At 41.1% G+C, this 11,408-nt stretch overlaps 2 protein-coding genes across 3 annotated transcripts; one reads left to right on the forward strand and one right to left on the reverse strand.

The window, feature by feature from the left end:
• Window positions 1-479: 479 nt before the first annotated feature.
• psmd13 (proteasome 26S subunit, non-ATPase 13) lies at window positions 480-5,842 on the reverse strand. Its single transcript, XM_060070939.1, has 13 exons — window positions 5,583-5,842; window positions 4,852-4,930; window positions 4,630-4,664; window positions 4,444-4,499; window positions 4,311-4,354; window positions 4,114-4,200; window positions 3,584-3,755; window positions 3,033-3,112; window positions 2,812-2,937; window positions 2,307-2,369; window positions 2,110-2,190; window positions 1,734-1,850; window positions 480-834 (listed from the first exon to the last, which is right to left on the reverse strand). The coding sequence occupies exons 1-13, from the start codon at window positions 5,675-5,677 to the stop codon at window positions 739-741; spliced, it is 1,131 nt and encodes a 376-aa protein (XP_059926922.1). The 5' UTR covers window positions 5,678-5,842; the 3' UTR covers window positions 480-738.
• sirt3 (sirtuin 3) lies at window positions 5,843-10,408 on the forward strand. Of its 2 annotated transcripts, XM_060070940.1 has the most exons (8): window positions 5,843-6,191; window positions 6,282-6,366; window positions 6,729-6,899; window positions 7,292-7,524; window positions 7,655-7,755; window positions 8,217-8,378; window positions 8,505-8,717; window positions 9,333-10,408. In XM_060070940.1, the coding sequence occupies exons 1-8, from the start codon at window positions 6,086-6,088 to the stop codon at window positions 9,354-9,356; spliced, it is 1,095 nt and encodes a 364-aa protein (XP_059926923.1). In that variant the 5' UTR covers window positions 5,843-6,085; the 3' UTR covers window positions 9,357-10,408. The 2 variants fall into 2 exon arrangements, with proteins under 2 accessions (XP_059926923.1, XP_059926924.1); XM_060070941.1 differs by lacking the exons at window positions 5,843-6,191; window positions 6,282-6,366; window positions 7,292-7,524 and having other exon boundaries at window positions 6,769-6,899.
• Window positions 10,409-11,408: the final 1,000 nt, after the last annotated feature.

Consider the following 11,408-nt stretch of genomic DNA (forward strand, 5'->3'; position numbering starts at 1 on the left):
ATACACAAGGATGCAGACATGTGCACACTGTTAAACAATGCTCAGAAATAAAATCCTATTCAGAATAAGATGACTAAACGAAATCTAGACTATAGTGTCAACCCTCATGTTTAAGAATGTCAAATAAGGCAGTTTGGTAATATGAGAATATTTAAGAAGCTATTTCCAGAATGCCACAAAGATCTCTCGATTTTTAATAGCTAGTAGTAATGGATTTGATTCAACCAAGGTCGAACAAGAATATAAAAACCTAAAACAGAACAGCAATGGGGTCGAGGATAACTAAAGGATTGTTATGACATTTCATATTTATTCAAATAATATTTTGGTAACCAATTCATGAGGTACAAGAGTGTTTAATTTTACAATCTATAGTAAGTAAGCAGGCAGTACTGGGAAACATGCATAGACCAAAACATGGGGAGGCACATTTCATGGTTTCCACTCAAATATAAAAAATATTTGACTCATTTTCTGAAAACTATTTAAAGTTATTTATTTAGGATTTTGTTCAGACCAGTCTTTATTTGTAAAATACAGTGTACAGTTCAATTAAACGTTTGGATATGAATGCGTACAGCAAAAAAAAAAGAAAAAAAAAAGATGAAAATACAAAAATGAAATAACTGGATGCGACCTTCCACCTATCAGGGGAATAAACAGAGACAGTTCCTTTTTGATACAAGTATAAATAACTGTAGCAAAAGGGAAAGAAAAGGGCTGAGCCTTAAGACTCCCTTAGGTGAGGATGTCGTGGGCCTGTTGCTCCACCAACATGGCCATGTTCTTGACGTCTTCACACCAGAAGTCCAGACGCTCCTTCATGCCCTTGATCTGAAACGGCGTGCCAAAACGTGAGGGTTGATTAAAACCAGTAGATGTATCAGGTCATCAATCCTCGGAAAGGAAGATCGGTTTGCTACGACAACGGCAACTTTGACCCCACCGAATTACTAGTGCAACATCTGTTGCTACTCGCAAAGCAGATGGTAACTCACTGCACAATTAAAATGCAGACACAGTACGTACAGGCTTTAATTATACATAGAAGTCAAATATAGGAATGGGGGGGGGGGGGGTGTTGCTTTGGCCCGTGTGAAAACATGAAGGTAACAATTGGAAGGGTTCTGCTTACAGTTGAAAATGCCTTCACAACTAATATCCACAACCACGCTGACAGCCTAATCTGGCCACACAGTTGCAGCTCACTCCCAAAGGAGCCTCTGTATCTTGGGCAGCTATTATTATGATGACACCAGCACCCTGGGGAGCCCCTTGTGGCGTGAGGCATGTCTAATTGTGCACGAGTCCAGCCTACCCTCCGCAATAACATCACTGGAAGAGCCATTAGAAAGAATATTCTCCACCAGGATGGGGAATTACTCAGAGGTTTACTCAGAGTGACTTTCGTATTTAACTCGCATTCATAAGCTTTCCCTAGGCTGGGATGTGTAAAATACGAAAATTTATTTGTGTAGACTAATGCTGGACCCATATTCAACCGCAGCCTTTTAAATTAGTTGTTTACAAGTGGTTATACCGTTTTTTCCACTCATGTGAGAGTAAATGCAATAAAGCCAGTATTGTTAGATTTGTATACCTATGAAAAAAGGAAAATGTCTAAATTTTACAATCCTGGGTCAGCTCCTGAAGGATGTTCAAAATGCAAATATTGCACAAGAACATGCACCCCACTCACTAAATGTACATGAGAAAAAAAGGCAGATGTTTACCTGCTGTAGATCCAGTACTCTTGGCTGTACCCAGGTCATCTGGACCTTCTGGTCCACCTCATCGATGTTGCCTTTGATAAGGCCCACAGAGAGAGCCTTCATCACCAGAAGCTCCACCTGCAGGGAAGCCGCACACAGACACCACAGGTTTAAGTGTTACTATGCCAAATAGGGTTTATTCTGACTGCAATAGTTAGGGGTGAACACCAAGACCATTGACCATCAATAGGGTCTACATCTCTAGATGCCGTGTGTAGATTCACACAGGTGTAACCTATTCCAGCACCATATCTCACAAAGTCTATTTTTTTCTATGAAGTTTAGAACAGATTTAGAACAGATACAACATTTAAAGTTGAAATACTACTTGACTGACCTCATTGACTGGGATTTTGGCACTCTGACCAATTTCAGCGAAGGTCAGCTGCCTGTTGGTGGCTGGGCGGGTAAAGGTCATCTGAAAAAGGATTATTTTTTGTGTTACACAGAACATTTTATGGACGATGGCCGTGTAAAGTGAAATTATGGGCACTGCCAGCGCTCTTCCATTGCTCATGTTCAGGTTTATTGTACCTCCATCACACAGAGCAGCTGGATCTTCTGCATCAACTTGGACTCGTTTGTTGCCAGGTCAGGCTGGAAGAGAGAGAAATAAACAATAAACAACTGCTTCACCGTCCCACAATCCAAATTAAAACCATTGCTGAAAGTAGTTTATGATGATTTCGATTTCCGACCGTGTTTGGAGAAAAACTAAATGCTATGTTGTTATATACATTACGTGTACATTTAGCTACCTGATGATTTAAACCAACTGACCTGATTTGGCATAAAAATATTTCAGAACGTTTATTTGGTAGGAAATAACTGTATCTAATGTTCCCAAATCTTTCTATAAATCCATATGCAAAACGAATAACTCATTCATTCATAATGAACATGAACAACATAACGTTCATGTTAGTGAATTGATTGAAATAAAGAGTTGCATTTTAACCGGAGAATAAATACCCATATTCATTTATCCATAATAATGTCCTATTTTTAGTACTGAACACTGATGTCAAAAATGAATTACCTGCGCGCCCCAGGCAGACTTGAAGCTCTGGAACTTCTCCACATTGCCCCCATTGAAGGCATAGAGGGTGTCTATGAGCCACTGCTTGTCCGTGCTCCGTAGGGACTCCAGTACGGGATGCATCAGCTGCACAGATATGGAACAATGTATTCAGCGACTCGATTCATAAATGTCCTTATCCATGCAGAAACCAGTTGACCAATGGGTGCAATTAAACCTACCAACTCTCCAAAGTTGTAAACCCCCTCTCCCAAGAGTCCGGCCAGTCCCAGCGTGAATGCTCTCTCTTGCTTCTCCGTTTCTGTTGAATCGAGGAGGTAAGCATTCAAAGCAGTCTACACACCAACGGCGATATTATACACGTACAACAGGGTAGGGCTGAACGATTTGAGTAAGTAATCCAATTGCCATTATTTCGACCAATATTGCGATTGCGATTTAGTATGCGATTATTTTTCTTTTGTATATTCTGTATTATTCACTAAACAAGCCATAAATCATTCTGTAGTATGACCAACACAACATTGGAAGCAGAAAACAGTCAACATAGGCCAGGCCTATATGTTGAGACGAAATGATGCATGAATTGATATAACATCTTTATTTAACTATTGAATTGTAAAATTAAAATAAATACGAATCTTACTGATCTCCAGTCAGTAACAGTTAAAAAAAAGCCTTTGCCATTTGCTTATCGCGTTCTATTACATTGCGATGTCGGTTTGAATTTGATGAATCGTTCAGCCCTACAAAAGGCCCTTCTGGGCCTCACCTGGCAGGTCCTTGATGTCCACACAGCCGAGGTAGCGGAGGGCATCCTTGTAGTAGGAGGCGTGGTTGCCAATGATGCGGTAGTATTTGCTAGACAGATCATAAAAGCGGCCGTGGACAGAGGTCACTCCTGGCAAGTTGTTGAGGATTTCCTCCACCTCCTCGATGATTTTCTAGAAGGGAGAAGAGGAGCAATTGAGTCTTTCGAAAGGCATTAGTTGTTGCCAAATTTAACAGCTGGCTGGGTGTTTGTATTGTAACCATGGGAACATTTCCCTAGCTGTTCATATTCTAATTGTTATTTCTTGTCTTTTTTGGTATTTTCTTCTCTCTTTTTGTCTAGACACTTCTCTGTATCTGTATTTGCAAGTATGTATATACTAGGTATAGTGTATTTTTTTGTATATTATTTTTTAACAAATATGTCAAACTTTTGCCTTGTGTATTTTGAAATAAAGATTTCATTAAAAGAAAAAAGGCATTAGCGACATCGTGAAACCTCCTGAAACTCAGTTCAGACCTGTGCTTTACCTTTGTGGCTGGAAGGTCGTTGATCTCCAGTTTTAGACTGCCGATAGTCGTCTTGCAGAGGATGACGGCCTCCTCGCTGCTCTTAACCTGGACAAGAGGTGGTTTATTAAATGCGTTTTAGTACAGAGTACAGATGTGCATGTATGTTTTTTTTTTTGTATGTGTATTTCGGTCCATCATTCAGCAAGTCTGCTTACCTTTTCCCTGGTCTTCTCAAGGAAAGTGATGGCCTCTTTAGGATCTGAAAATAAACACATTTGTTAAATTCTTGACGGAATATCAAAGAATATTTTCTAAAAAGCCACCATTAGTGTGTTCAGATCCCCTCACCTTTTATCTGTCGGGCAACAAAGAGTATGATCTCCATCAACGACAATGGATTGATTCTGTTGAGATTAAACAACTAGTTTAGCAAGAATAATTATCCATGTAAAGAACTGACAAAATTAAGCCAATGATGGTTGTTATACTAGTGTCAGGCATATTGTTTGGGGTTAATTGCCTCATTTACCATACCTGTGTTCGAAGTCACTCAAGAAATTGTCATAAAGCTGGAAAAGAAAAATATAAAATCGAAGTTTACAATATGTTTATTTGTAATAAAGGGCTGTATATACAGGTAAAAAAATGGCGTAAACCTGCATAAATTAATGTTCCTTGGGACTATTATTTTGAATCACACGGTAAACAAATACTGTATGATGAGCTCATTGTATTATTACCATGTTGTTTAGTTACCTGTACAAGACCATCCCCCGTTTTAAAGCAAGGATCTTTCACGAAGTCGGTCAACTTCAGAGTCAGCTGATGCCACAACCTGTCATTGACAATAAAGATAATGAGTACATTTAGCACACTATGGTGACGGTAAGAGAATAGTTATAGGACTACTCTCGGCCTACACTGGCACACAAGAAACCAAAATAAACCATACCCTGCGTGGTGTTAACTTCTTTGCCAGGGTATGCCATTCAGCAATCATGTCTACATCATCTTAATAATCCTAAACACTGTCAAATTGAGTAAACCCTAAAACTACAGAATTGGCCAACCCAGTTGCCTTTAAGACAGAAGGACGTCGGTATTATATGGGAAATAGGCTCACGCGTCCATTACTTTAATACTTGAATTGATCTGAAAAGATTCTAGCCAATTTAACCCTAAACATCGTTAAATAAAACGCTGTTCTCCAAAGTAAGGTAGGCGGCCGACAGCCAGTATTGTTTCGCTTGGAAACACCATCATAGACAGCTAGAAATACAGCTGATCATGTGTCTTGGCTTCAGCAAGGTTGAACCCTTCCGTCAAAGTTGAAAAACAGTCCTTAATGATCATGAAGGAACATAATAACGATGGATAACACAGGGCTAGCTAAGACAGCGATAGCCTTGTACATGACTCAGCGTGCAATCTGAATGGAAGTGCTAACATAAGCTAACATTTTCGGGCTAGCATATTGTGTACTCTACTTTTTGTTGTAGAATTCCTCCAGCATGTGCCATTCTGCTGCCATCTCCGGGTTGGTGCTCTGCTGTTGCTTGAGGTACCCGGTAACGTCCTTCATTTTCAATAGTTGGGTATTTCCTCCGCTGTGTGTTAAGAAAGGTGACGTTAGCTAGTGAAATGCTAGCAAACTAGCTAGTGCTTCTTCTGCTGTGTCGATCTGCGGAACGCAACGAATTCTGGGAAACGCGAGAGGCGTGTACAATTGTTCTACGGTGTTGTCGTAGCCACATAGCTCACCGTTTACTTTTTCATGTAGGTCAATTCATTGTACTTATCTATACGTTAAAATATTAAATAATAAAATACAAATTATTCAAAGTTGTTTAAGACTTTGATTTGTAAATAACAAGTACTCTGCGCATGGCTATGAGGTCAAAGGTAGATAAACATAGACTGACATTGTGCAGCCAATGTTGACTGGGTTGACTTGACTGTCAGTGGTCGAAACTGCTCTTGTCACTCAATTATGGCTTATTTAATCGGCTATTTGTCGTTGAGATCACCATTTGGTTGTAGAGTTGGTTTATATCGCACTCCAAGTTCCAGAAGAATTGGTGTTTTCTCTGTAAAAGGTCAGATCCTCATTGAATCAGTGCGCATTTTCAGATTAAACATTACTTTGACTAAAGTTGTTAAAGAGTCATTCTGTTTGTTATTCACAGTTCACCCTCTCTGCTCCACAAGTTATGGGCTGAAGAATACATCTGAATCGCAAGGTTCAGCTGCACTCAAGCAAGGTCTTTTCAGGTAAATATATATAGTATTGTAGTTAGTATTTATTCTGGTGACAGCATGCTTTACAGTAGGTCCATGCAATGCAACCTCAAACTATGCATATGTCTCACACATGTATTAATTATGGGGTTAATTTGCTTGCTTGTGTTTGTCTATCATTCACATACATTATATAGTCTAATATGTATTGTTCAGGACACTGTTAGCCTGCCCCTCATTGCAAGCCAGAATCTATAGGCTTGGCTGCCACTCAGCCGTGGATTCCTCAAGTGGATGTCTGAACGTTCAGATTTCATAGGATGAAGAAAACGGCCTGATTACACTATGGCATACGTACTCCTGCAGCCGTCTTGTTTTCTCCACTGACTGAACAGTCCTGGGTGGAATGTCCTCCGGGGACTTTTGTCCCGGGGCGGCGGCGCTGCAGACGTCAAACAGCAGACGCTAGAGGACATCGCTAGGAGAATACAGGAGAAAAGCTTCAATAGAATAGTGGTTATGGCCGGGGCTGGGATCAGCACTCCGAGCGGCATTCCAGATTTCAGGTAGCGTGCACCTGACAGCTCGTGTGTTCTTTCAAACTCTTTTTTTAAATATAGGCTATATAGCCTATAAGATTTATTTGAGATTTTGAGCACAACAGATATACAGTACGCCTCATACAGGAAGTGAAATTGAAACATTCTGTGAAACAAGGTACTAACAAAGAAACAGTTTACCCCCAAGCCCCCCCCCCCCCCCCCCCCCCCCCCCCACACATCCCCACCCACTTCCCTCCCTAAGGAGAAGTATCAATGAAATAGGGTAAAATGGGTTTGTGTTCTTTCAAACTCTTAGCCCTGATACATAACTTAAGTATCTTTGTACTTGATAAATACGAATATTCCCTCGAAGCTTCAACCCTTGTGGCATCCCTAATGTGTTCTTCACTGCACAGATCCCAAGGGAGTGGTCTCTATGACAACCTCCAGCGGTATGACCTGCCTTATGCAGAGGCCATATTCGAGATCAACTACTTCCACCACAACCCACTGCCGTTCTTCGCCCTGGCCAAGGAGCTCTATCCAGGGAACTACCAGCCCAATCTCACACACTATTTTGTGCGCCTACTTCAAGACAAAGGTCAACTTCTCAGGATGTACACACAGAATATCGACGGCTTGGAAAGATGTAAATTGATTTATTTTGTTTTTGCATTTATTGTTATAGACAGTGCTAATGCATGTTGTGTAATCACTTGCAGTAAACACCAGTGCAGGGTGGTGGCCATAGACTTATGTTGTTGGGTGTTCACACGCAGTGGCCGGTATCCCCTCTGAGAGGCTGGTGGAGGCCCACGGTACGTTTGCCACCGCCACATGCACCGTCTGTAGGAGGACCTATGAGGGCCAGGACCTTCGCGTGAGTCACAACCCTATATGACTGGCTCGTGATTTTTATTTATTTTTTATTTTATTTTTTTATTATGCAGGAAAGTATTAAAGGTATCAAAGTTACAATTTAAAACGGGCCTCACGCAATATACTTTCCAGCGGGTTCCTGTTCTGCAGCACATATTAATTGTAACAGGAACAAGGCCCATCACACGTCACGTTTACACACGGCACATAACAGTAACATAGCACGTCGGACGTAGGACAATGGCATAAACAACAGACTGCACACAGTGGTCGATAAACAGTCAGTGTTTGCAAGTGTAGGTATTGAGGGGTAACAGTTTTTATGCCTTTTTGAAATCGGTGATGGATTTTAACGCTCTGTGATACTTTGACTGGACTTATAATGTCTCTCGCAAATGTGTGCATTATACTCCCTTTCATGGATTTGGATTTCCTTCCCGCTCTTGTCATTTCTCCTGGTAGTCAGATGTGATGAAGGGGACGGTCCCCAAGTGCCCCACATGCAAAGGTGTGGTGAAGCCTGATATAGTATTTTTTGGAGAGGAACTCCCAAATAATTTCTTCAAGTACATCAGAGACTTCCCACTGGCCGACCTTCTCATTATTATGGGAACATCTCTGGAGGTATAAACAACTTTCACTCGTTGGAATCTGTCCCCAAATCGTATTCTGTAAAAACCATCCAAAATTGCAATAATATACTGTATATATGTCATCTTGAATCACTGTAGTACTTTTTGTCCACACTAGGTGGAGCCCTTTGCAAGTCTAGCTGGAGCAGTGCGCAGCTCGGTTCCTCGCCTGCTCATCAATAGGGATTCTGTCGGGCCCTTCACCTGGGGCTCGCTGCGGCCCACCGATGTGACCCAGCTGGGGGATGTGGTCACTGGGGTGGGGGCGCTGGCCCAGGCTATCGGCTGGACTCAGGAGTTGGAAGCTCTTATGGCACAGGGTGCTACAAAGGTTAGTTATTCACGGTTTTTTCTTTCCAGAACAGATATTGTTTTTTTTCATATATTTTTCACAATAGGTGATAGGGATATGTCAATACTTTTGTACTAGCAATAGCTAATGGATAAGTAAGACGGCTAACTAGTAATAATATTTTCACCTAGTTCTGTGTACCTCAGCTTGTAGGGCAAATAACAGTGCCATGCCAGCTGTCACAAGTTTCGGGGTTTGACTCCCACTGGGGTCCTCAATGCTAAGAATACACCCAGGATATTGACTCTTTGGATGAGACCTTCTACCAAATGGTTTATTATTATAATTTATACATTTGTTTAAATATATATTTATAACTCTTATTTATTATTATTTAAAAAATGATAAGCACCTTTTAAGTCACCAACTGACATTACAACACATTGTGGTCAAATATGAATATAATATCCAATGCCATTGCCTCTACAGTACAATTTGGTTAAACTGTAGATGCAATGATATATACGGAATATATATATAGCCTACTATACATATTATATGTAATATAATAGTATATCGCATTCATATATATATTTTTAAACTAAATATGGCCCTCCCTACATCAAGTAACACAGTTTGTTTTTTTATTTACAGGGTGAATCCCAGACTGAAGAATAGGAACAACTCGAGCACCAGTTGGGGACTAGAACCAATCGCTCATGCTGGACTCCAACTCTGAGCCCATTAGCTCATGCCCTAATAAAATATGCCCCACATACCTCCACCTCCAAGAGATTCCAATGTACCTCTGGTACCGGGAGGCAAAAAGTAATGTGTATAAAGCATGGCCCACATACCTCCGTCGTTTTAACAAAGACACCAGAGTACCACTGGTCCTGGGGATGTCCATTACCGTATGGATACTTTAATGTGATTGATGTATAGCCAGAAGAGGGTTCATTATGGGATACAGCTTACCGGGCTGGCCCAAATCTCTCCCTGACTCACTGACCTCTTCTCTACTCTGGGAAACCCATACTGGCCTGTGGCTTAAGGAACGCTCTCTGGCTGATTGGGCTCTTCCTACTGCTATACGACCCAGAGAGAGCCAGCAGCCTGAAGACACCACGCACTAAATCGAAGGCTGTGTTTTTGACCCATGTGCTCCTTCACCCCACTATTTGTGTGTGTATTTTCAGAACGCTGCTGCTGCTGCTGTTAATGAGAGGGCAGGTGCTCCCTCGGCTGGCCTCAAACAGCCGCCAGGGAGGGAAAGACGTTCAATCAATGTGGACTTGATTGGTAGACTTTCCTTTCCATTTTATTCTTGCAAATGTCTACACTTCTCGGATGCCGTTAAATGTATCCCTCAGTTTATATCATTATTTTGGGAAGAATGAACATTGGCTATTAATCAATATATATATATATATATAGTGTATATATATATATTACAATGTATTTCCAGGCTTTTGAATTTAGCTGACTTACAACTCTACTACTGCTAGTTTGACACAATAGAATGATTTTAAATTCCATTAAAATCTATCCATAATCTAATAGATGTTCTGTGGTTGCCTGTGGTTGCCTTGGTTGTATGTGGTTCCAGTGTTCTGCTATGGTGCACCGATGGCCACATTTGAAATGAGAGACCCTGCCCTTTAGCGTGTTGTATTTATCTGTCATTCGATTGAACAATTATGAACCTTAAACAGAATCAACTGATCAAATCGACTGCTGCTTGATTAAAGTCTCAGTCTTGTCTTCGTTTAACACAATTTGCGGGTCTCCTGAGTCCCAACGGCAACGCAAGCAATATTATGTTCATGTTTGCAAGAATTTCCATTGCCCTCCTCCCCAGTATTTCTTAAGGAGGCCTAGACTGCCCTCAGGGTGGCTGCCTTAATAGCATTTTAAACGGTGCTACCAAACTGTGAAAAGTACTTAAACATACTCGATTGAATACAGTCAATTTATCTCAATGATGGTTCCATGAGATATAAATCCATTTCAAGTTCAATCGAATATATTCATTACATATCTGCCTCGTGGGAGGTGTCCTTGCACATCAAATAGCTAATGCTAAAAACACCAGACAGCCCGCCCGACCCGAGCCCCATAAATCCCATTGGCTGTAAGAGGCTTATCAAATTCCTGCCATTTCAGTTAGGCCAATCGAACATTAGTGACACTTAGTGAACGCTTGAAAAGATGTGGATCTTTAATAGAAAGCTTTCCACATAAAACGTGGATATGGCATACATTATAGGCACTGTCAGTAACCCAACAGTTCTTAGCAGGCAAGGTACTGTAATATCACAAAATGTATACACGCAGCTCATTAGCTTACAAACACACAGACCCAGACTTGTAGGATGATCACAGACATCTGTAAACCACTAGCACAGGATTTTGGCCGCAGTTACAATTGTCATTTCAGCTCTGCCTTCTGCTTCAAGCTCTCTGGGTCGGAACTGTGTTTCGGATCTCCTGAGAAACATCAAGACGTATGACAGGAGTTGTTATTTTTTCGTGTTGCAAGTGATCCTTTGGGCAAAGACACAAACATAAAATGACACGAAACACTGTAGCCATTGATTATAGTCTGTGAAACGCTGTCTGTCTGTAGAAAGGAGCGGCTGTGTGGAGCTGATTATTGACAGGCAGGCTTATTAATCGTATTACAGGGAGTGGGTCAGGTCACCCGTGTCGTGGGGAGGCAACATGGTG

The sequence above is a fragment of the Gadus macrocephalus genome, chromosome 14 (assembly GCF_031168955.1).
Source record: "Gadus macrocephalus chromosome 14, ASM3116895v1".
Taxonomy (NCBI): Eukaryota; Metazoa; Chordata; class Actinopteri; order Gadiformes; family Gadidae; genus Gadus; species Gadus macrocephalus.